The sequence below is a fragment of the Pleuronectes platessa genome, chromosome 3 (assembly GCF_947347685.1).
Source record: "Pleuronectes platessa chromosome 3, fPlePla1.1, whole genome shotgun sequence".
Classification (NCBI taxonomy): Eukaryota; Metazoa; Chordata; class Actinopteri; order Pleuronectiformes; family Pleuronectidae; genus Pleuronectes; species Pleuronectes platessa.
Genome location: NC_070628.1, coordinates 9,945,004 through 9,970,962, shown reverse-complemented (window position 1 = coordinate 9,970,962; position 25,959 = coordinate 9,945,004). Strand labels below are relative to the sequence as shown.

Genomic DNA, 25,959 nt, shown 5'->3' with positions numbered 1-25,959 from the left:
AGTTGAGATTTTTTTTTGTCTTTTTGAAAGCTTATAAGATTATACAAAAACAGCTCCACATATTTCCTCAAAACCTGGTGGAATGATGCAGTATGGGTCAGGGAAGAACCCATCCTTTTTTTTTGGAGCTGATCTTGATGAGAGGGAGGATCCAGAATTTTTCTTTTTCTTCAACATTGCCAGATAAGGTAGTTTTGTGGCATTTCACAGATTAACATGGGGATAATTCATTGATCTTGATAAAAAAAAATCTTAGCACGTACTTTATGTGGTCGCCTTTTGAAATTCTTGTCTTTTAAAGTGAATTATGTGGAAGACCCAGTGACAAAATCAAAGGTCTCTTTGTAAAATGCTTTTTCATTTGGACTGTACTGTATCAGACCTTGAGCGAATTAGACAAGTCAAGAGAGTATGATTAAAACTCAGACTCAAACAATCATTAGATGTGGTTAAATACCTTTACCCTGGAATATAAGACATGAATCACTTCACAGCCACGAAGAGAATCTGAGCACTGCAGATTCCAAACAGATTCCAGACACTTGCCTGATGATGCAATGTCCACTGGGTCTGAGCAGTCAGGTCTTTCCAGGTTGTTGCATTTGAATTAATCATAGGGACGAAAAGAAACTATTAAGGTGTCCACATTTTCCACATTTCTGTCCGGAGCATGAACCCACTCTGTTTCTTGTCAGCTTGGAGTCAAATGGTTTAAAATGACCAATAACTGAAAGGACAAACGAGCATGTGAGTAGTGTTTTTAGGACCGAGTTGACAGAATACAAAGCCTTTCTATCAGAGTTTCCCCCAGGTAAAGGCTGCAGTGGCTTGTTGTCTGCAGTGTGCAACACGTTCTGTACCAAACTAGTTTTTCACTTCAATGAAAAGCAACTCAGTCCCAGGATACCAAGCACCATTTAACAGTTAGTCCAGGAAATGGCATCGAAACTGTATCACTCTGTTTTTTAAGAACAACTTATTTGTTTTTAAGTGTTTATGGCTGCAAATCTCAAGGCTGCAGGTTCATTAGAAGCTCATAGTTACTGTCTAACTCAAACACAAGCCAGACAATCATGTACAGCTGAGAAATGTATATTTTCACTCCAATTATTAAACAGTTAACTGAGGAAACTGTTTTTGTAAAAACAAGTAAAAGAAACTGCTTAAATATCATTTCTTGTGCTTTTTTAAAATTTCAGTTGATTTATGGAAGTAGACTATGAAGGTCTACAAACAGACAAATGGGTTTCACATAAAGTTAATTATACTTTGTTATTAATGCATATATATATATATATATATATATTAACTTGTTTTAACAGTTTTCATAGACAGTTTGAAATACATCGTTATAACTGCATTGGAGATTGTTTATTCACTCAAACACTGAATACTACAGCTGATTAGGAAAAGATTGATATTATTGTTCCATTTTTGGTTATTTTGTGATGTCTTGGTATTGGCCACATTCATAAGATAGAAACACAATAATGATAATTGGCTACATTGAACTATTACAGGTTCCTGTAAATGAATATCACTCAAACAAAACATTGTGATGATTCATTCACACAATTTGGTGCCTTTGAAAAACAAAAAACAAAACACTTTCAATGACTCACTAAATCATAACATATGTAATTATTACACTCTATTTGCACTGGTGCAAATGATACAAATTACACACTCACAGAATTAAAGGTTGGGTATTTCTGATCTTGTTGGCAGTGAGGTGATCACTGAGGTCTTTTTAGTAATAACAGACATTAGTTTGCAATTAACACAATTACTCACACAACAGGCAAATGTGGAATCAAATTCAGTCATTGATCAGTTCACTGTGGTTTTCCAGTGATTTATTATTGCATTTAAATGAAATTGGAGGTTTACAATAAAGAGATATTTTAGGGTCATAATCAATGCAGCAAAAGCCATATTTACTCCCTTATATCAGTTAATCCTATATTTCCTGTTTTACAAGAATTAGGATTTTTTCATTAGACACTTCCTTTCCTAAAACCCAATCTGTGATAATGTGGGTGATGTCCTAAAAACTCATTCATACAGCAATCATAGATCAACATACTGTGTTAGGACTATTCTTATTGGTTGGTGAGATGTGATTCCAACACATCGCCACCTATAACTTCAACCTGAGCAGGCGTCTAATCAGCCAGAGGAGTAAAGCAGAAATATATAAATCTCAGAAGAAAGTAATTGGACAGAGAGGGATAAGAAAAAAATTATGTTTTTTGGTTTGCTGCATAATTTAGAATTTATGAAAAAGCTCTGTCGATGAATAAGCTCATTATATGAATGAAGATTCAGTAAATGTGAGTGTAAAGTTGTTGCAGCTGTGAGATAGTTAAATTCTGCCACATGCACTGAATTCCCCAACCTGTGATTGTTCTTTAAATGCACACATTTGGCACATGTTTAAAACAATTATTATTTCACATGACTTTATCCAGGCAGAAATACCATAAATATACAAATATGTATTTTTTCAATCGGAAAACATACAGTCGGAGAAATTGTAACTGAAAAGCGGAAATGAATCGCCAGTTTGAAATTGTTCTGTGACATCAAAGGAAAAAAGCGGTGACCTTAAACAGTTAAATGTGAAAGAACGACCCCATCAGGCCTTGTACTAATGTCAAAGCAGCAGTTGATGGTGGGAAAGTGTTGAAGCTCGTCCATTGACAGTGGCGGGGGTTGGGACTGACCCAGGCTGGACGCAGCTGCTGCTCCTGCACAAAAGCTAGAGATGAAGCTGTGCTAGAACTGTCCTGACAGAGGTCACAGGGGTCAGAGCACCACTGCATTGAAACCAGTGTGTGGGTGTCGGTTTGGCAGTTTTCATGTGTAACCTCTTTTTTTTTTAACAAGTGGCCAAAATCTAGAAAGTCTTTCTGGAGCTTGTGTCTCTGACAACAACGCAGGTGTGGATACTGTGTATTCTCTCATCCTGTATCGGACTGGTTATCTACTAACAGCTACAGTATCTGGGTGACCAAATAGCATTTCCGTGATATCTATGCTTATTTACAAGTCTATCAGCAGATTCATTCTCTCAACAAGTTAGTGAGAGAAAAGGGAATGTTTTCATGTTGTTAAAAATGATATTTAGGTCAAAAATCAACCGCCTCAAACTGGTCCGACTGCACCGTGGCATAAACCATGAACACCATGTGCTAGTTCCTTGAGGAAAACATGCTGTACCTCTACAAGCCACGAGGATGGTCTTCACCAGCGGCTCAGAGTAAATAGACTTTTACAATGTTTAACTGAAAGCCTGTTGCGGCTCTAAGCATCTACAAACAGACACTGCTTTATAAGTTCACTATCATATGTAGTAAGATGTTAAATGTACAAAAAGACTAAAACCTTTAAGCTCATTTCTGTTCCACTAGCCTCACACACACAATATATTTTCTCACAGAGTTTATTTCAAAGCTCAAATATCATACTGGGAATATCTGTACACCTTCTAAAAAGCAATTCACCTTTTTATTTGTACCAGCAAGTAAATGTTGAGCTGAAGTTATTAAAAAATCATTATTTAGGCAGAATAATATTCACTAACTTGATTGTTTGGAGCTTTTGAACATAATGTTTTCATGAGCAAACGAGAAAACAAATTTGCTCAGTTGTCACGGAGCTGTTGTTGTTGAAATAATCCATTAAACTGAACATTTATTATTCATGTTATTGACTTAAAAGCTGAGCCTGAGTTCATTCGTCTCAAGCTCCAATAAGCTGTACCAGGTCTACTCGCAGACCTCTTGTGCAGATGAAGACCACTGAAAGCTCCAGAATAAGTGGATCTTGAGTGGAGATTGATTTGTCAACAGACAAGATCAATTCTGAATTTAAGCTTTACAGTTGACAAGTGCACAAATGCAGCAGCTCGAATCATAACCCACTACATTTCTGTAAATGGTCAGCATACGTGAAACATCCAGAAGAGCAATCTTCTGGAACTCCAGTAAGCTGATGCGATAAATATGTTTAGGTAAAACAAAAAATGCAAATAACGATAACAAGCTATCTCAGTCTCCATAAGTGACACCTGAAAATATATTAAATATATTTTTAAATGTTTTATATTTGTTAATTTCTCTTTTCTGGCCTTTAATATGCCTGGTTTGTGTCGATACACCTACAGGCTGCTCATGTAAATGTGCTCTGTGCATCGACAATAAAAGTTTTTCTCTTTTCTAGCTGCTGCTTGAGCGTGTGCACTATGGGTGACATCACATCCTGTTACTGTATAACTGTATATTTGTGTGATTACTGTGATATTTATACATTAAGATAGAGTTGGTACATTTACCAAATGGGGTAAAACAACCATGTCTGGTTATGTTGTTGTTTTGTCTCTTCAGTGAGTTAAATACAGTGAGAAACACACTGATACAAAAACCAGATACAGCCGTCAGTGTCCTGCTGGAGGCGCTATGTTGTACTTTGTGCTAAATGCTAATGTTGGCATGCAAATTAACCACAATGACAAATATAATATGCTAATATGACCATGATATGTTCGGCATTTTTACTATATTACATAAGCATGTTAGAATGCTAATGAATGCATGACTGTGCATGTGTTTGGGACGAATAAATGCATCTTAATATAGTACTGTAATCAGTGTCAAAGCTAACAAGTTAATGTTAAACAAGTTTATTGTTAACCATGTTTAGAATATTCCATTAAAATGGTAGCATGCTGGCACAATGTAATCACAGTGCCAATGCTAGTATGCTAACATTTAACAAGGTTAATGTTAACCACGTTTAAAATATCAGATTAGCATGTTAGCATACTTACAATAGCACATGACCTGTAACAACAGAACACCTGAGGATGATGTCATCAGTTTGGGCCTGAACCACAGTAATGGACAAGTCCAAATTTGGGACCTGATGATGATGCTAATCACCGGATCACCAAAGTTACATAAATGTATCGTGAGCGAGACAAACAAACGTACCAAGTTAGATGGCAGCCAGTTTAAATGATCTAGAAATGAATGACTCAACCTCAACCTGCGAGAAGGGACAGCTCGTGTTTATCAGGGTTCATAATCTTAATGAGTTGTGAGATATTTGAGCTTCATCTACGAACAGAAAACCTCAGTATATCGTGTTATAGTTTTACAAAGGGCAGTAAAAAGGCACTCTGTGGGAAAACACATTGAAAACCAGGAGTTCAAAGTGGTTCAGTTCTCTCTAATGGCTTTAAACCTTTTCTTCACAGTGAGTTCACATCAGGAAAAAAAACCAAGCAGCCTCTAAAAACTTTCTGTGATGTATTTTTCCCCAAATTACAAACATGAATTCAAGGTCGGGATTATTATTTGTTTTTTTTTGTTGACTGTATTTTAAAATAAATATAAAAAAAATTAAGATCAAAACTGCTACATGGCATCAGTTACAGAATTGGCGTACACAATAGCTGCTGTGAAACATTGATCTGTCAATATTTGTCCAGTCATTCAGAAATAACAGAAATTCAGCAAACGATGTGCAGCTCAATGGAACAGCCGGGATCGTGATTTTTCTCATTCATTTAGCTCACTCTCATCCAAGCACACATTCAGTAGAGCCGGGTCCACACGTCTCAGAGACGTCTCCATTTAACAGTAGTTTACATCGTGGAAAAAAACAGTCACCAAGCATAGAAAATTAATTCAGCGTTGTCATTACAATCACACAGGACGTCTGCTCCTGCCCTGCAACAACTCCCAAACCACACACAGACAAGACAGCCGCATCAGTCAGTCAACACACACACACACACACACCCGTTAACCTCTCAGCTACAAAGAGCATTAAAAAAAAGCTAGTATAACACACTTGCATAGCTGTGGAGCGTACAAAAGAAAACAGGGGAAAGGTCAAAAGGTGCAAAGAGTTTTTAAAGCTTGGTACAGCTGGGTAAGACTCAGTGTTGAGGTGTATGTACATGAACAAAGAATATGTGCATCTTGAGAAGAAGTGACAGAAAAGACAAAAGAAAGCAAAGACACAAAGTCCAGGTTGGAATCCCCCCTGTGCTGTGAGTATGGGGTCTCGTTTCATCGGGGAAAGCGAGCGATTCAGGACCCTGCAAAAGAGTGCGGTGCCATCAGAGTAGGGTTAGTAAGTTTATATAGTGATGCATGTGTCCCGTGAGGAGGTGAAGGGAACTCTGCAGGTCGGGCAGATCTTAAAGTGCGCTCGGAGGCTGGGTGTTTTTGATGTTCTTGATCTCCAGCTCCAGCTGTTTGACCCGCACGTCCCTCTGGTTGAGCAGCTCCCTCAGCCGCCGGATCTCCTCCTGCTGCTTGTGGAACTTGAGGAGCAACTGTGGACAAAACACAGGAGCAATATATTAATGTTGTTGTTTTTTTACAGGAGTTAAGGGAGACAGGTCCTATTAATCTGATTTACTCACTAAATCTCACTGCACAGTGTTCTCTCACTGTCCCGCTGCCATAAAACCAAATTGCAACGTAAAGATCCAGTAGTTGTCAAGAGGTAAAGTTTTCTCGAATACACAAATAGGAATCTCATCAGCATATGAATCCGAACTGGTCCAAGTGTGTGTGCACATACGAGGAGTTTGACTCTGGTTTAGCATTCCTTGACATACAGTGAGTACCAGGAAAACCAAACTTAAACAAATAGGTTTAAAAGTGTTCGCTTAACCAACACGCCAAAGTTCCCTTGTTTATAGCCGTGATGCTTCACCCTCATGGTGACGTTAGATGAATAGATTTACCAAACTAATTAGGGTTTATCCTGTGGGGATCCTGCACAGTTTAAATGTTTGAAAACCAACCAACCCAAATAGCCATCAATTAAAAAAAATAGAAATAACGATAATAAAATTAAAAAATAGCATCGCCCAACATCCTTGGAATATTATCAAAACTAAAATTTTGTATAAACTCGGTGATACAAATAAGGAGAGAACAGCCCTACAGGTGGAGACACTAAAAAACTTCAGCACCTCGTTCTCTGTCCTCGGAGGAGAGCAGAGTCCAAGGTCCTCCCCGTTGCTGACGGCCAGCCGGCTCCTGTCATCCTCTCCGTTGCCGCTGTTCTCTTTGCCGTCTTTGCTCCCCAGCTGGTCCTGAATGTACGCCAGCTGCAGCATGCCCGGTCGGCTCTGAGACCTGCGGGTGTCCATCGGATGTCCCGGCCCTTTGCTCATCTCCGAGAACGACTCTGCTATTTGACTCCCGGGCTTCAGAGACATCATCACCGGGCCTGGAAGACGAAGAGGAGGAAGATGAGTTGCAAACCTGTGCACGTCGCCAGAGTATACAAAATACATCACACACACACAAACACACACACATGCATGAATGTGTTCAGACCTTTGTCGATGCCACTGAGCCACTCCTCTGCAGTCATCGCGGGCTTGTTCCCTGCTGTCATGGGATAGATGTCATCTTGATACGACTCTGACTGCAAACACACAAACACAAGATGGTTACACACAATCACCAAAGTTTTCTAATATGTATTGAACCAAAACCTGACACCATGTTCAAAGTTCATGTGAATCATGTGTGTACTCTTACCCTGCGAGGAACGATCATGGACAATGGCTCGATCTTACTCTTGATTGTCACCAGTTTGTAGAACCTGAACACCTCACAGGAGCTCACGTCCAGGCCTCTCTTTGGCATCACACCTGGGGGAGAACACACATGCTGAGTAACCAGGGACGTTGCCCTGAGAGCAGCTGATGAACGAGGTCCCTGTGGCACCAGCTTTCTACCAAAGGCTTCACAGAGGTTTCTAAATGTGTGTGTGCACCTGGGCTGGGGTGGTTGTGAGGGATGACACTTAACCTTTACTATCACTTATGTGTAAGCACAGTAGGCACACATTCTCTAGAAATGCTCCTGTGACTAACCATACTTTCTGCTGAACTAAAGGGCTCCCTGATACCTGTGCTGTCACAGTGAGATACATTGAACCAGCACTTTATTAGAAACATCAGAGTAATTCTGAGTAGATGCTCCCTTTGCTCTCAAGACAACCTCTGTTCCTCGTGTCACTGATTTCCTAAGACGATATTATAAAAATTCCTTTGAAATTCCACGATAACACGATTAAAATCACATTATTTCTGCAGAATTATTAGCTGCAAATTAAATCTCCTTTTCTATCACGTCTCAAAGGTGTTCTACTAGATTCATCGGAGAGAAGTGGCCGATAGAAGATGCTGACATTGGCAGGCTGACGCTTTGAAATGATGGTTCTGCACAGTCGTAAAGAGTAGTTATTATCAGAGTTCTTCAAGGATGTTTGCGGGCTTCATCTCCTGCAGCATCATTCACGTGATGTAGGACCAGTCTGATCACCTGGTTTGTCTATGCAAATATGGTCGGCTTATTTGCACAACAACTTTGCTTACAGGTGCAGGAGTGTCAGCGCAGCCATGAGGCAGGTGTCGCTTCCAAACTGACATCGACAGGTTTTACATTTCCTTCATTTTAAATTAAGAAAACTAGAACGTCACTCAGAGACCACAGTCCCCTTGAATCCGATCAAGTTGCACCAAAAATCCCTCTCTTGCCATGTTATGGAGGTGAAAACAACAATTTTGGATCTGTCCTAAAACTGAATGGGTTCTTCCCTGACCCGTCCTGCAACCTTCCACCAGGTTGTGTGGTAATGTGTCCAGTAGTGTGAGGAAAACATAATCTTCTTGGCGGTTTTTAACATTTTGTGTGTGTTTGTTTGTGTATCTGTGTGCCTGCATGTCTTTCTACAGTTAAGAGGGACACTTTGAGCTGGTCCTCGTGAATTCAAATGGCTGTTTGAGGATTAAGACTTGGTTTTAGGGTTAGGTTTAGAATAAGGTTAGAATTAGGTTGAGGTTATGGGCATTTAGCTGTGATGGTTAAGGTTAGGGTAAGGGGCTAGGGAATGGATTATGTTAATGAGTGTCCTCACAACTGTAGAGAGACAAGTAGGGACGAGTGTGTTTGTGTGTGTGTGTGTGGGGGTGTGTGTTCCTTACCCATTCCTTTCTGCGGTAAGGGGGAGCGGTACTCTGTTAGGTAGTGGATGTACGGTTTTTCTGAGCTGATCTCATAGTACCTGATATTCCCATCGCCCTGAAGAGTCACAGGAGAAACATTTGCACCGTTCATATTCTTCCAAGTATTTAGTGTACGAAATGTTTGTACAGTTTCTGTTTGCTTTCAGGGACCCACCTTCCCGGCCACGTAGAGCATGTGTGTGTCAGGGTCATAGAAAGGAAAGAGGACTCCCGATGAACCGTCCAGGTTCTCCTCTAACAAAGGCACAGACAGGTCGTCCTACAGAAAACACACAGAGATCAACAGCTGGATCCAAACAACAACTGAAGCACCAGTGGCATGTTCAGCTCTCCCTCATATCAAAAATCATTTAAATCCATGTCTGCATGAGGAGCACTCTGCGGTGCTGCATTAAAAATACTGAGTGCTCAATCCCTAATCCATGCTTCATCCATAATCCTCCACCCACGATACACTCTGACCAAAACACAGCAGCCTACTGCAGCCACACACTCACACACCAACAGGTGAGATCAAAGTACTGACATCATCATGAGGAGAATAACTTTGGCTCCACTTTAACTCAGGCTCTGTGAATTCATACGAAGGTAAACTGAGGAGTGGTTGTTCACTAATGTGTCCAGTAGGTGGCAGAGCTGTGCATCAGAAGCTGGAAGCGTTCTGCAGAGCCAGCAGGAGTCATTAAGCGTAATTCATTTAAGTACTCCATTACAAGTTAAAGCTATGTATTTTAATTTGACTTAGTTTAAACTAGAGAAATATTACAAGTGAAGTATACTTTAAATATTAAGTCAGATAAACTAATGGCTCATGTGACTGATATATTATTATTTTTATCATCATTCATATCATTAGTATTATTATTGTTTTTGAGATGTATTGAATAATTAAAAAAACTACTTCTAACCTCTGAGTATGACAAACTGATTCCATTAGAGCTGACTGATTTAGTTAATACTAATCCACTGTATTTCATAGGTTTATACAACAGTGATGCACTACTTTAATATGAAAAGCAAATATAAACTATAGAGGACAAACTGACGAGGGGGGGAGGATTAAACAGTGTGAGAAGAAGTGTTAAGTTTCATAAATAGGACTTTCCACCTCTGAAGATTATAGAACTATTGGTTTAGAAGGTGATTCTAATAAACTGTCAACTGAGTGTCCTTTCTGTCTATCATCCCGACTCTCTGATGCTCAGGGAGTCAGGATGTGGGTGAGGAAATAAGCTCCTCTGGTGTCACGACCTCTCTGGTCATGATGTAATAAAGTGACCATGACTTAATTTGGTGGGTTTATTTAGCTTCTTATGTGGGTCGCATAACTGTGCATCTATAGTAGATACATCTCTGCAGAAAGAGATGGATGGATAAGGAGGGCAGGAAACACATTCAGTAATTATGAATGTAGCTTTGATTCACCACAACAAAATATTTGTTGTGTTGACCCTGGAAGTTCATTCTGAGTTATAAAATCCATTATCCTTCTTTTTCACTGTTCCACCTCATCTCATGGTCGTGTTCAGTGATTGGACGCAGAGCAGGAGACGCGGCTCAGGTGTCGTCACGTTCACCTGAACCTCGGTCATGTGATCCCCTGTGAGGACACCTGCTCCAGCTCCACTCTCTGACACGCAGCCGAAAGCCTTATTAAAAAACCCAGTAGGTGGACCTTTGGAGGGAGATGAGGTTACTCTGTCACGGAGACACTTCCTGTGTTGCTCTTACCTGATCCCACAGAGCGACCTGTCGTTCGTTCCAGCGTGAAACTCCTGATGTGAGCAGCATCTTCATGTTGCCCAGGAACAACACCTTGCTGGCTCTGTGCGTCTTGCAGTTGGCTTCCTGCAAAACCCAACACTCATCAGAACATCCAAGATCTTAAAGCAATAGTTTTCAATATCATCGCACTGTGTCCGAATGATTCTTATTTGTGCCCGTGTGCTTGTTTGGCTGTCGGCAGGAGTGAGAGCAGTCAAGTGAGTGAGTCACTGGCTGCTGACCCAGAGGTCTGTGGAGTTATGCTGAGGCCGGTCCAGGCCAGAGGTGTCAGTTTTGGCTGTGTGGTGCTGGATGAGTGCCTGGGTCTCCTGGCTGGGAGCAGGAGAAGTTGCAGGGAACTTCCACTTATGCAACACTGGACTTCTTACGACTGCACACCACAAGTAAGTATCATGGTTTCCAGGTTTTATTGATTTCACTGAAGAATATTTGATTCATATTAAATATCAATTTGATATCCCAAGGCAATTTAAATTTGTATTAACAATTGCAAAGAGACACAGTTTACTTTCTTTTGCTGCAAACACAACTAAGAGAAGTCCTCAGGTAAACTAAGAAACCAAAGCATCTAAGAAAGTGCAAGTCCCAGAACTCACACTAAAACAGAAACGCTTTTCAGCCTCACAGATTTTCAATATATAATAAACAGTGATAACCTACTAAATTTGTTGGTACTTTACATAGGCTCGCTCAACCCGAAGTAACATTATCAAAAAAGGAACAATGTGTTTCCTTAAATAGTTTTTGCAACACAAATGCAGATTCACACAAACACGTTCACACACACACACACACACACACACTGAGCATTACCTGCAGGAGGTTTCCTGAGCGCGACTCCATCAGTCGGACCTTCTTGTCCTTGCAGGAGGTGGCGAGGAGGCTTCCGTCCGTGTTGAACGACATGGAGAGGATCACGTCTGTGTGGTGGCTGATGGTCCGCACGGGGTTCTTGATCACCTGCTCCGGACAGTCCAGGTTCCAGATCATAACCTGGAAACGCAAATATATAATATGCATGATGTATGAAGTTGATGTACAGAACATTTGAAACGATAGAGTTGGATTTAAATGTTTTTTGTTCTTATGAGCAGAGTTTGTTGAGGAACGTGTGCTGCTGACTGCTGCACTGTTGAGTCCATTCATACAGACACACAGAGCATTGAAGCTCTTCTCATAATAGGGAAACCATTAGTGCAAGAAGAACTGTGCAAATATTCTGTCTCTTTACATCTACACACTCCATCGCTGGTGATCAACGACACATTCTTCGGTGACAGTCCCTGGAGGTGTGACGCTAACCTCCAAACCATCAACACAACACAAAGTCACAACCGCTACGAGAACACAGACAGTGCTTTCGAGTGAAAGGGAATTTATGAGGTAGAAAATGCTTGTGATGCTTCGTAAAGTATTAACTACTGACGGGACGACGCTGGAATAAACAGTGGTCTGTGGTGGAGCTGCAAGAGAGAAGTAGGCTACTACAAACAGCGGGGACCTGTTTGTCTGCATTGTATTATATATTTGATGACAGTATATGTCACAGCACCTCCTCGGTTAATCTGGTGTCACCTTAAGCTGCTTTCAGGCAAGCACTGAAGTCTGGATACTTTTTCCAGAGGGGCTGTGTATAGGAACACAGAGTAATTTACTCCAAGCGTTTTCTGGAACTTTTCCTGCTACTGACTGGTTCAAATGGAAGGAGCGAGTGGACATTTGATGAAAGGTTTTAACTTTGTGAAGTTTGAAAAACTGGAAGACTACAAATATCTGAGGATGAAAAAGTGGAGTCATACACGTCTGACCCGGACCCAGTTTCCTCACCGTTGAATTATCATTTGAATAGAAAAGCCTAAAAGCCTGCTTTATGGTCAGTGTGTGTGTTTGTGTTACCTGGTAGTCGTAGCCTGTACTGAAGAGGATGTTGTTGGCCGTCGGGTGCCACTCGATGAGGCTCACTCTGCGACTGTGACCCTGAAGCTCCTTCCACGGAACTGTGAGGTTCTTCATCAGACCGTGAGGAGGGATTTCCCACACCTTCACCTGTAGACAGACAAACACACACACAAAATACAGAATTAAATAACGCACACAAAAGCCCGGTCTCAGAATACCTCTGAAGTTCTGTAAAACAGTCAGTGTGGAAATAATCCAAGGATGTGCAGTCGACTCCATATGGATAATAAATGATGTAATCTCAAAAACACAGTTTGTAAAATCTGTTTTATAAAAGTGTGTGTTAGTGTGTTGACTCTTACTTTCTCTTTCTGACTTTAAAGATTGCATGTCAAGGATTATTCCAGGGCAAATGATAACATGTCGGTGTTTGTGTGTGGGTGGGTGTGTGCGTGTGTGTGTGTGTGTGTGTGTGTGTGTGTGTGTGTGTGTACTAACCGCAGAGTCCTCGGAGGCGGAGGCGATGCAGTAGTCATGGAAGGGATTCCACTTGATGTCTAACACGTTGCCTCTGTGGCCTGATACTCGGTGGTGGTGAGGGTCCACTTTACCTGTCTGGTAGACAAATACACAAAAACATTAGTATCAGTAAGACTTTACTGTAAATCACTTTATTATCATTTATAAGCAGTATATTCATATGTAATACATGCTTTATAAACAACTATAATGTAGTATATTTTATTAATGTGCAGTTTTGTCGATAATTGCAGCTTCTCTTATGACCACTAGCATGTTGCAGGGTATATTTAATAGATAGACAGGTTTTAGATTATGGTCATACTTTTAGTTCAGAAGCATTTCTTAGGTTTTTATTTATTTTATTTCAATTATTTGTATTTTGTAAATGTGTTTTGTTTCTTAATGTCACAGTTGGAGTAATTGTAACGTGACTTAGCTGCTGAAGAACATAAACAAGGCATTTCTTTTATTTATACTCCATTTATGGGCAAATTGCTCCTTTGCGTTAAAAGGCTTTTATAGCTTAACTACAAACTTTCCAGGAATTAAGAGAAACAACCTGTAAACTCTACGTTTACCCAAATGGTTTCCGTCCCTGTGAGACAACCAAGCTCCAACAATAAAAACTGAGGCAGTTGGTTTAGGGGACAAAGGAAATCCTTCTTCTTTTCATATCAGCAGATTGAAACAGGGTTGTGACCGTCTTTTGAAATAATAATCAGTTTTTTAAGAGATCTGAGCTAAAGTAGCAGCACAGAATGAGCATACACAGACGGGAGGAGATTGCAATTCCATGTATTCCTCTTAAATGTCTAAAAACTGGTCCCACACTACCCACAACGCATCTCAACCACTAGCACTTCAGTATGAGATTTGACTGTGTTACTCTAGTGGCTGATGAAGCCTGGAGCTGCTCTCCTCGCACAGATATGCAGAGGTCTGATAATCTCACATTATGACTCTACACCCCCCAGATGCTTTCTAACCAAACCAGCTGGGCCTCAAGTGACAACACAAAAGACTTAATTTGATTAGATAATGTTTAAACCTATGTCACTAAAGGACGTGTGATGTGCAGGTGAGTCAAAGACAGATGCACCAAACAGGGCAGGTTGAAAATCCTCCAATGACACACGCCCTGATCGTTCAATGATCCGGTTTCCAGGGAAAAGTCCTCGAGTGTTGCTGAGGATTTTCTGCCTCAACAAGACGGCTAATTACACTGTTTGTACAGACAGAGCCTTCTTTCAACTGACACACACACACACACCTGCAGGCTACGTTACTGTGCAGGTCGTAGGGCGTGTTTGGAACAGGGTGGTGGTGGTGGTTGGTGGTGGTGGTGGGGGAGGGGGGGGGGGGGATGATGTAACCACCTTCTGTGCTTCTAGCCAATGTAAAGTGCACACAGGTAACTGGAACACGGCACTTCTGTTGTCACATTTATGAGTTTTAACGACGTTCTCCACAGAACAATAGCTTATCTGTAAGTGTGCGCAAACACACACACACACACACACACACACACACACACACACACACACACACACACACACACACACACACACACACACACACACACACACACACACACACACACACACACACACAGGTGGGATGTGAAGGCGGTTGGAGGGAGGAGGGGGGGTTGCTGAAGCTTCACCACCTTGAGACAGTGAAAGGAGGCGGGGGGGGGGGGGGAGGTCAAATCATGAGTTATGTCATTCCTAAGCTCATATGCAATTCTTCTTGCCCATGCCAGGAGGGCTGGCGATTACTCACAGAGACGACTTAAAGGACGGAGACAGACGGAGAGAGGGAGGGAGGGAGAAAGGTGGGAGAGGTGTTCAGCTTGATGAATCACTCTGAAGATGAACAGCGGGTCTGTACATTGAGCCGAGTGCAGCGGTTCGGCTGAGTTCATTCACAGACCAGTATCGCCGCTGACAAAACCAGTAGATGTGTTGTTATGTATGATGAATAATGTTTGGAAAAGTGTCTGAGGAAACACTTTTAAGCTGAGGGAGATGAGTGGGATGTTTAGGTTACAGTGAATGAGGTGTCGGGGGGGGGGGGGGGGGTTCCTGGTATTCAGAGGTTCTCTTGGCTTCTCTGCGGCCGTGCTATTTATATACTGAGAGCTGAGCTGTCTGTTCCAGGTGTGCTGTGTGTGCAGAGTGAGACCACGAGATATGTACAGGACAATGCATTTCAGCCCAGGTGATAGATAAAAAATAGATTTTCTTATCCCCAATAAAGCATTTGTTATTTTTTCATAACTAATCTGTTGTTTTGCTTCTCGTTAATATTAAGTCTGACTTTGGCCTTCAGTCATTTTCTGTTTCAAAGGGAGGATTATATGAAAAGTGTACTCACCAGTCTAATTCTAGCCTCTTAGTGACATGGCTGATTTATGCTCAATGTTAGATATGTATTCAGACGGAGCCTTCTGTCCGTACTCTGTGTTCAGTTCCTCCATGTTTTTGTAAATCTCCTGAAAGCTGATCAGTGGTCAGAAATATTTCTAGTCATGGCTGCCAAGCTGTTGCATGCAGCTTTATACAATAAATCATATCTAATAACTTACTTTTACAGTTTTAGCACATCTAGACCAAAGAACTGAGTGATTAGCTGTGTAGTTTTCCTTCTCAGTGAGAACACTGGAATCTAGACGACTTCTCTCCATTAGAAACGATGCCACCTTGTCACTGGATCTCTTACCTGCCCGTCTGAGTGGAATGTACCACTTTAAAAAGATGCATGGATATTAGACTGTAAACTCAGCCACGTGCTGCACACACTCACATGATGGATAGACAGGACCAGGAAGGCCCCTCCCCCGGCACACTCAGTGATGACTGCCAGGAAACGTGGGTTGACAGCACAGAAGTGGTTGTCCTGGACGCTGCGTGTGATTGGCACGCCATCGTAGCAGCTCTCCTTGGTGGCGGGCTTACCGAACACGTGGCGGAACTTGGAGTTGCGGTACTGAGGACGCCATGTCATCTAACAGAGCAGAGAGAGAGAGAGAGGGAGAGAGAGAGAGAGAGGGAGAGATAGGTCAGTCAAGGAGAATCATCCATTTCACACATTTATGGCGACAGGGCTTTTTATTTATAGTCCTGCTTCTTTCTGGAAGATTCCACCAGATTTCCGGGGGAATCCGTCCCCATCATGTGGACAGTGTTCTACTTTTTGTCCTCCAATGATTTTTATGATATTTACTTTTTTGTTTGACACTAGTTAAGTTACCATATTCATCACATAAATAACCAGTTGTCAATCGGACTCTGGTGGTATTACACAGGGCACAATTTCAGTCCCATTTTTATTCCCATTACTTCTCAATAGTGTAAGTTTTGCTTATTCAAATCATTTTCTTTTAGATTCTCACTATTTCTTGTTTTCCAGATTGACAAGAACGTGGTACAACCATCACAGAGCCAAAAGGTCTGGCAGTTCCAGGTCAACACATCTCTTTATGTGACATAATCATTTAAGGTCAGTGCGATGGATCTTAATCCACAAATGGAAAATTCATCCAAGCAGAGACACTCGTGAATTATATATGTGCTGGTTTGTGTTAACATGTGTCTAGTGAGGAACTACAGTACAACACTATTGACTAGTGTCATCATTCTCTTTTTTTGTTGCTACTTCAAAGCTTCCAGGACATATCGATGAAATAATTAGAACACCAGATTGTGCTGCTTCATGTGAGTAATTCTGAAAGTATGAATTTCATCAAGTAGTGAAAGCAGCTTCTCAGGGATCAGGATAAAGAGGCTGAGGCAAAGCATCATGATGTCTCAGCATTATTTCTGCTTGTCTCAATCAAGTATATCATAGACAACGGAAATAAGGAGGAAGGTCTGTGAGACTTCCCAAATCCTCGGTCTCTTTCTGGCCACTTTCCTTAAGCCAGTCAACGCACATGTAATTATTGTGAGAGATAAGTGGCTCTGGTCCACGGGGACGAGGCCCGGCCAGCCAGCATGTCTGCTCTGCCACTCTGCCTGGCTGCCTGCGTGCCTGCTGCATGGTCATTACTTATGAATTAAGGGTGGAGGAAGTTGATGGACAAGATGTTTAAGGCATAAAATTGACCCAAACAAGGACGATGAGCAGAAACAGACGGAGCCGAGTGACAACAAAAACATCAGGAGATACAGACCCATCGCAAGGTTCTGTTTTCTGAGAAATCCCAGGTCACCCAGAACAACGCTGCCCCGAGAAGCAACGACACCGTCCGCCTGATTTCTGTGGGCTGCCCACCGGTGATTCAGATGATGGCTATATAAATACAACCAATCCACAGTGAGCAGAGTAAAAATAGCTGTGTATGGTTAGCATGGTGCAGGCTTGGCTGCAGCGGAGCCGAGCGGAGAAACTGAGGAAAAAAACGTCTGGTTTGAAAATCTTTTTAAAGGAGAATTACAAAGGAGCAGAAAAGGTCGGGTTGGAGATGGTGACTCTCTGCAGCTCAGCTTTCTGCTCCTCCTCTCACCTTCTGCCCTCAGGCCCTCGTGGAGAGCTGTCACACAGGAATGTTCCCCCACCTGACGGAGAGCTTTGCTGCTCAGGTGTTTAAGACTCGGACTCTGTCACAACCCATATGATGCTGGGAGCTGAACGTGCACTGTTCACTCAAATAAATGGTAAATGGTTTGTATTTATATAGAGCTTTTCTAGTCTTGATGACCACTCAAAGCTCTTTACAGTACAGTTTTAGTACCCATTCACACACACATTCATACAGTGCATCTATTTGCAGCACTTTGATATTCTATGGGGGCCAATCAGGGTTCAGTATCTTGCCCAAGGACACTTCGGCATGCAGATGGGTCATCCTTGGGATCGAACTGCCGACCTTCAGGTTGGAGGACGACCACTCTACCCCTCAGCCACAGCCATAGGGACCTTGTTTTTATAAATAATCAATAGGTTAACCATTTATTTTTGTGGTGATCAAATGATCAATTCATTAGTTCAGTTCTACTCAGGACCACGCACCTCCTCATGTGTCCTGGACCTGATGAGATGCATTCCTATTTAGTGATTTGTGTAGTTGTGTTTTCTTTGATGAACTATCAGTGATGTCACGCACAGTCTCTAACTCACATTCCTGATCATTATCATCCATAAACACCTGCTCTGCTCGACCGTGACGAACCAACATTTAACAGCAACTTCCTCATAGTTTTGTCATCTTTCTCTTGCCTGCTGTCTGTCTTTTGCAGAAGGTGACATTCAATTTCCCCCTAGAGGGACGAATAAATTATCTTGTGTCATATCATCGTTTCATATTCGACTCATAGCTCCTCGAACCTGTCGATAACGAATAAGACACACACCCAGAAATGCAAGAGATGAATCAACCGGCTGTGAGACTTTGAAATGTTACTCACTCTGTATTTCAACATTTAACAATTTGCATGCATCAGCCAGTGGGTGTGCATTTTTGTGTGCTCAGTAAAGCTCCACGCAATTACAAGCTGGGGCACATCTGGGTTGATACAATCAGCGCTCGTGTTTCGCTGAGTCTTACAAGACCCGAGGAAGAAGCTTCCAGGGCAGAAACAGCCTAAGAGGTCTTGTCACATCTAAAGCAGGTTGTAATCAGGCCAGTGGCAGCTTCCCCTCAGCTCCGGGCTGCAGCAGGTACACAGGGCGCTGCGTGGTGGGCGGCCTGTCTCTCAGCGCCTCGCAGAGCTGATGACGAAAACACTGTCGGGGGCTATTTTTAAACACCGGGTTCCTGCTGATCAAAAGACGGACAGACACGTTCACTGTCGGCTGGAGGAAAACAAGAGCGGTTCTTTATTTCTCGAGGACGCCTGTGACAGGCTTTATGTCTGATGAAACAAACAAAAAAGGAGATGTAGTCCTTTTTCCTCGGAGGGAAATTTATTTACGTGAGTCACAGCAGCGACCTCGATAAGGAGACAGTAAAAAAAGAGTCATAAAACAAAACTGAAAACACAGATATGGTGTTTAAAGAAAAGATATATTGTACATCTGGTTTGCTCAGCCAGACGTCTGGTGTGAGTCTGTACACGTGTATGTATCAGTGTGTGTGGGTGTGTGTGTGTGTGTGTGTAGATGAACGTAGCCTCGTCTTAGAAGCACCTCATAACTCATAAAATTGCACACCGGCAGCCACTCCTCGCGCTCTTCACTGTAAGAGGGGGAGTTCAAAGTTTACCTACTGGTGTCAAGATATCTGTTACTCAAGGAGCGTCAGGGCCTGAAGCTACGAAAGAAGGAAAGAAGCGAGAAATCGGCTAATCCCAACTCTCCCACCAATTTACCAAAACCTGCATTGGTTTGTCCCGGCCTCTTTCTTCTCCTGACAAACACTGACCCTGAGACACAGGGCCTAATCCAAGAGTCCGCTATCGGCTTCCCCTGCTGCTCTTCCAGGCGTACGTGCAATATTTTGTAAACGCTCGGAGTGAAATCCAAGACGAGGAATGTACAGGTGTGAACATATGCCGAGGCGGTTTAATGCGTTCGCCTATTCACTGTGTGTGTGTCTGAGCGAGGGAGACACAAGACGCTCTGATATCATATGAGGATAACAGCTTACAACCTCTGTCTTGTAATGGGATAACAGCCAGACTGGTAATCCAATAGCCGCACATGTGAATGAGTACGAAAGGATAAAGACAAGCCATGGCGTGTGTGTGTTTCATTGTGTGTGTCTGTGTTTGTGTGTTTAAGTCAGTCTGTTTACCTGGGGAATCTCTCAGCTCTCTGCACACATGCAGTGTATACAGGAGCCGTAAATAATTCTGAGAAACAAAGTATGGACGCACATTTTCTATGGAACCAAGAGTGAAATCTGAACTTGGTCCTGGCATTGACAATCCGATCCACGCCCGAGGCCTACTTCATAGTTTCTCAAAACTATGCTTCAAAGTCCAACATGTTTACATACTCTGCATAACTTTAGCCGCTTCTTTGAATGTCCTGTTAAATTTTTTTGTAGTAAATTCAGATTTTCTCCAGTGGGCCTTTATTGTAACTGGGTGTTTTACAGGATATAGAAGTGAATTAATGATTAACACAGACAGGAGCCCGACAGGCAGGGCGTGGATCATCTGAATGAAATCCATCAACTCATGGATGGAAAAAATGTTTCTACAGATTTGAGCAATAATGCTGCTTCTGGTTCGTCTTTCAACTAACTTATCGGGGGGGTTATCCACTTATTATCACAGAGATAAATGAGATTGAAAAATGAAAATGAGAGAGAAGTTGTTCTGAACTGGAATCATCCCTTGATGGTGATGGTTTTTGTGGTCCACTGCAGACACACAGATGAAATTAAAACACAACCCCTCTCAGCCGCCATGTTTTAGGGCTACAGCAGGAGCAGGTATCCCATTAACTCACTGGTTTCCCATGAGACTCTTCCTCCATTGAGGAGAGCACATAGCTCCTGTGCTGTGATTCCATTAACCACTGAAGAACATGTGAAAGTGTTACGCAGGACGATATGATTCAAATCATGGATGCACTCAGAGACAGAGATGCTCAGTGTAAATGGAAACAGGACATCAACGCTTACTCACTTATACACATGAGCCAATAATGGGATGTGTACTATTCAAAGACTTTGATAATGATGAAGATATGAGTTTTAATATTTAACTAGAAACAACACATTGATCGTTGCTTCATTATAAATATGTTCTAACCCTCATTCAAAACAATAACAAAAGTTCTAGCAGAGTTGGGCTAAGCTACTGGTGGAGAAGATATGATGCAATTAAGAGGCGTCCAAAATGAAAGACTCTTCTTTGAATAAAACTGTTGATTTCTCTGGTTTTAACATTGTTGGAAAGATTTTTGATAATGTCAGTACACAAGTCAACAAAATGTATAATGTAGTTCTAGTTTTAACACTTTATTTAAGATTTTTTACATATTAAATCTATAAAAAACTGAAATTTGCCTTTGTAAAATTTGGACTTAAACTAGAGAAATTCAATTTAGGAAATCTGACCAAAGAATAAGTCAACAAGCCCGACAGCCCCACTAAGCGGATTTTAGCCAACATTTAACACATATTGAGGTTTGATCCCCGGCCCTGACTGCACTTTCACAGTTTGGACCAGCGGCAGTGTGGCTCATTGGTCCATAAACCTTGACGTGAGAAACAGGATCCCGAGCTTAATGAAAAGACCTCAAACAGGCTGCGATTCAAACCACAAGGCACATACTTCAGTGAATTCTGGTGTTCTGCAGGGTGGACACCACCATAAATAACCATCTGTGGGTAGAGATGCCTTCACTGGGACGCTGGACGATGATGTCATTTGCACTGTTGTGGAACGGCTTTGGTTTCACGTTGATGAGAAAGAGAAGAAAATGCTTCAAATTTTATGCTGGCGAACGAGAAGCCAAATGTCCAAGTTTCGGGTCAATGGGATAATTAACTACAAGAATGAAAGTGAAGTCGACTGCTGGCAGAATAAAGCTGTGCCACGCCGGGAACAGCTATTTATATTGTTTCCAAATATACATGCATTCGGGCAAAGAGCTGGTTTGAAGTGAGATTTGTTTTTTTCATCTTGTCCCAGCCTGTGTCCTGCAAACGCAATCCAAAGTTTGAATCCCCAGGGTAAAAAGTTACACACACACACACACACACACACACACACACACACACACACACACACACACACACACACACACACACACACACACACACACACACACACACACACACACACACACACACACACACTTATGGACAGAGGTCTAATGAGTAAAAGATCAATGAGAACATTTGCGGAGGCTGATCAGAGAGCAGGACATGACAGAAAGACAACGCGGAAGGAAAAAATATAGGGAGAGTGTGTGTGTGTGTGTGTGTGCAATTGAGCAAGAGGGAGTGTGAGAGGCAGCAGCACTCACCCTGTCGAGTGAGTTGTCACGGGCACGAGAAGGAGCAGCAGGTCCTGAGTGAGGAAAAGTTACGTCTCTGTGTCTGACCGGCAAGAATACAAAAAATCCCTCCCTCCCTCAAAAATAACCATAAATCACTCTTCTTATCTTATGTCAAGCCTCTCTCCTCTTCTGCCGAGCCCACACACATGCAGACCAACACATACACACATACACACACACACACACACACACACAAGCAGCCTGTCCAAAATGTGAACGTCCGGTCCGAGCTTCTTCTCTGATGTGCAGGCAGTCAGTCAGAGGAGAAGGTGAGTGTGTGTGTGTGTGCAGCATGTAGACGAGAGCGTGTGTGAACAAGCACAGGGAGAATGCAGGAGTGTGTACACTCCCAGAGAGAGGGGAGGTGACTGCATGAGGAGAGAGGGAGGGGGAGAGAGAGAGAGAGAGAGAGAGAGAGAGAGAGAGAGCGAGCGAGAGAGAGAGAGCAGGTAATCACACTTCCTCTCTCTCCACGAGTGCCGCTCCCTCCAGTCACTCCTCCACAGTGTTTGCTCAATCAGGATGTCTCACTCCATCTTTCAGGGAAGACGAAGACGGGAAAGGAAAAAACGAATCATAATTTAACGTTTCATTAAGAGACAAGCAACAAAAAAAAACTGATTGGAATGGAAGCTAGAGGGGCTCAGATATTTTGACTTTTAGTCCCTAAGCCCTGTAAATACTAGATCCTACATTACCCATAATGCAACTTATTGGCATCTTTTGTTAGAAAGAGTTTCATGGATGAATTTAGTGATATGACATGTTAAAATCAGTCACAACTTCCAATCAGGGACTTCTTATTGCGTCTCACCCTCGTCACCTACTCTCATAAAGGAAAAATGCCAACAAAAAAAGATAATTCAAAATAAAGCCCAAACGTAGATAGTAAGTAAAGACTTCCAACAACCAAAAGAGGGTTTTTCTTTTACATTCCTGACTATTGCCTTTGTTTCACGTACTCACAGTGACTCTGTGTGTCATCTCATTTATCCAATTGATTCATAAGTTGCACTGAACAAGAGAGCAAAGGCCAGAGGTTCTCCAAAGCTAATATTTCTCATTAACGTAATAAACTGTGGCAGCAGCTCTGGAACCACCTGTGACGTTCCAGCTGACTCTCCTCTCAGAAACCTCAAGTTGAAATCATAAAAGGTGAAAACCCGCGCACACAATTTGATTGGCCGGATTGTCTGGCCGAACTCCAGCTGCTGCAGAAGCATTCATCCGTTCACATGGCTGCTGCTGCACAGCGGTGGTAATCGCTCCAAGTCAAGCTCAAACATTACGTAATGGCACATTAGCACCGGGGGCTAAGCTAATGGGTCGATGGACGGTCGCTGACAGCCGGCGTTGTCTCCGGGTCAAACGGGTGGAGCAGAGCGGCTGATCAATCATTACTTCACAAACGTGCACCACTGCATGTGGCTTGTTCAGATCAGGACTATTCCTGTAATGCAGTGAGATCTTAGTAAGGTGTGGAGTGTTCAGGTGAACTTTTTTAATTCATATAGTGTGAATTAAATACATATTTCTGGATTAAAAAGTAATGACATAATTGTGACGTTCAAACTGATTTTGATTTGAATCTGATCAGAGAAAAAACGTGTTCACGGCTTCAGAGTACAGAAATATAATCCCCCAAAGTAATTATCATTATGCTAAATGGACTTTCCTTACAAGGATTCATATATGATTGAATATAAAAGGTATAAAAAGTGGCGTGTAGCATGAAAAACAGAAGTCAAATGAGCTCAGGGTTGTAGATGAGAAAATGAGTTGAAAGGGGGATGAGACACACCATGAGTGAAAAACACATGTCCCCCAAATGCACGGCAAAGTCCAACGGTCACACACTGTCAGTGAGATAAGAGACCAGGCACACACACGGAGTCTAACTCAGCCAATCTACAGGGATCCTTTATAATCAGCCAGAGCAGTCAATACTCACGTAGCTAAAAGCGACAACCATTGAAACTCACATTGTAAAAACCGGAGCCTGCGTTTGAGCAGAATGGAAGTGAAGGATTGTGCAGAAACATAAAATTGAGATACTTGAGAAACCCTGAGATCTAAACAAACATGGAAGACAGAAGCATATTTAAAATGTTATGCTCCAGCCAGTTTCAGTAGACAGACGGTGGAGTGATCGGTCAATGCCATCGTGTACGTGTACGCCTCCTATCACAGCAGACAGACGGCGCTGATTTATGCTCCTTGTCTGCAGCCGAGGATCCGCTGGTCGTCCCGCTCTGTGTTTTCTTTCTCTCGGCTCCCGGCTCTGGATTTGGACCTTGGCGCTCTCGAGCCAGCGTGTGTTTGACTTGTGGTAATTATCAGTACGGACAGGGCATTGGTCTTAAGGGTCCCCGACTCTTTCCAAAGAGCTGGAACCAGAGGCGTGTTCTCTAATCCCAGATCACACAGCCGCGGTCTAAAAGCTGCCTGCTGTGAGAAAACAGGCCGAAGCCTTTGACACCACAGAGCCACAGCGACCTTCCCTTCCTTGTCATTGCTGATTAGTCGTCTGACTGTGTTGTGACTATAAAACACCTGGTGTCAGTGCCAAGGGACATCCAGAGTGTTAACCGAGCAAACAGGGCAGTCTCATTGGAGGAGACACCACTGAGCAGGTGCAGTCATTTGTCTGAATACCACTTCGGGAGCTAATGGAGTCCAGTGTCCACAGAAACCTCCATTAAAAACAGCTTAATATACACGAGTCCTCCTGAGAGCAAACACGTCTAAATGATCGGTCGGGGCAGCAGCTTCCTTGAAATGAAGCCCCGCTGCATTTCTTGGTATTACTGAGCTCCGAGCAGTGCCGTGCACCAGAGGAGCAAGGTCAGGCTTATTTTGTTTGTGTTATTAGAGATTTGCATGTTGCTTTACTTTTGCAAATGACGAGCCACACCCGCTCACAGCAGAGACAGAGATTCTACAAGTCGTCCTACAGGCCAGTCAGAGAAATACACCCATTTGTATTCACACTCTATTTGCAGCATATGTGGATTAATACATTTTTTGACAAAGTATTGGTAGAATAAAATTAAGTTTAATATATATGGAACAATTACTTTAATTGAAAAACATATACTTGTCTGACAATGATTAAATGTAGTTGCATCCATCTCTTGATCTATATACACTAGAACAGGGGTTTTCAACTGGTTTTGTCCCAGGGACCACCATTTTGACTAGAAAGTAATCCGCTGCCTATGTTTGTGTGCGCGTGCGTGCGTGCATGTGGATAGAAGTAAGTTTTAACATTTGGTTTTCCATGTTGGTTTTATTTAAAAACCTCAAACAAATCTAGATATATCTTTTAAAAACCTCACACAAATCTAGAGAAAACTGTGTAAAAAACAACAAAAACGGTTGATTTTCAGTGCTTAAAAATTGAAAACATAATTAAAATGAAGTTGTACTGCATCTCAGAACCATATGTACATCAATATATAACATTCATGACTTAAATGTACAGACATGTAGCTGACATGTTGAGGGAACGTTAAAGAAACGGTGATCAATAACAATCATGGTTTGTGCCAATTGTAGGGGTGTGCTTAGGTCCGATTTAAGTGTGTCTATTCATTCTGTTGGGAGAACTGCTACTGGATAGATGGAAGTCTTAGAGCTCTCCTAAGAAATTGTTTCTCAACCAGCGAACGTGGTAAAGTTGACTGTTATTGCAATTAATTGTTTTGGCTATTATGCCAATTTATTTT

At 42.2% G+C, this 25,959-nt stretch overlaps 1 protein-coding gene across 1 annotated transcript; it reads right to left on the bottom strand.

The window, feature by feature from the left end:
* Positions 1–4,668: 4,668 nt before the first annotated feature.
* coro2aa (coronin 2Aa) lies at positions 4,669–22,596 on the bottom strand. The gene is made up of 12 exons (XM_053419680.1): positions 22,199–22,596; positions 16,079–16,279; positions 13,250–13,366; positions 12,749–12,898; positions 11,666–11,845; positions 10,799–10,915; positions 9,222–9,326; positions 9,026–9,122; positions 7,575–7,687; positions 7,368–7,458; positions 6,998–7,257; positions 4,669–6,349 (listed from the first exon to the last, which is right to left on the bottom strand). Exons 2-12 carry the CDS (start codon positions 16,277–16,279, stop codon positions 6,212–6,214), a joined length of 1,569 nt encoding a protein of 522 aa, XP_053275655.1. The 5' UTR covers positions 22,199–22,596; the 3' UTR covers positions 4,669–6,211.
* Positions 22,597–25,959: the final 3,363 nt, after the last annotated feature.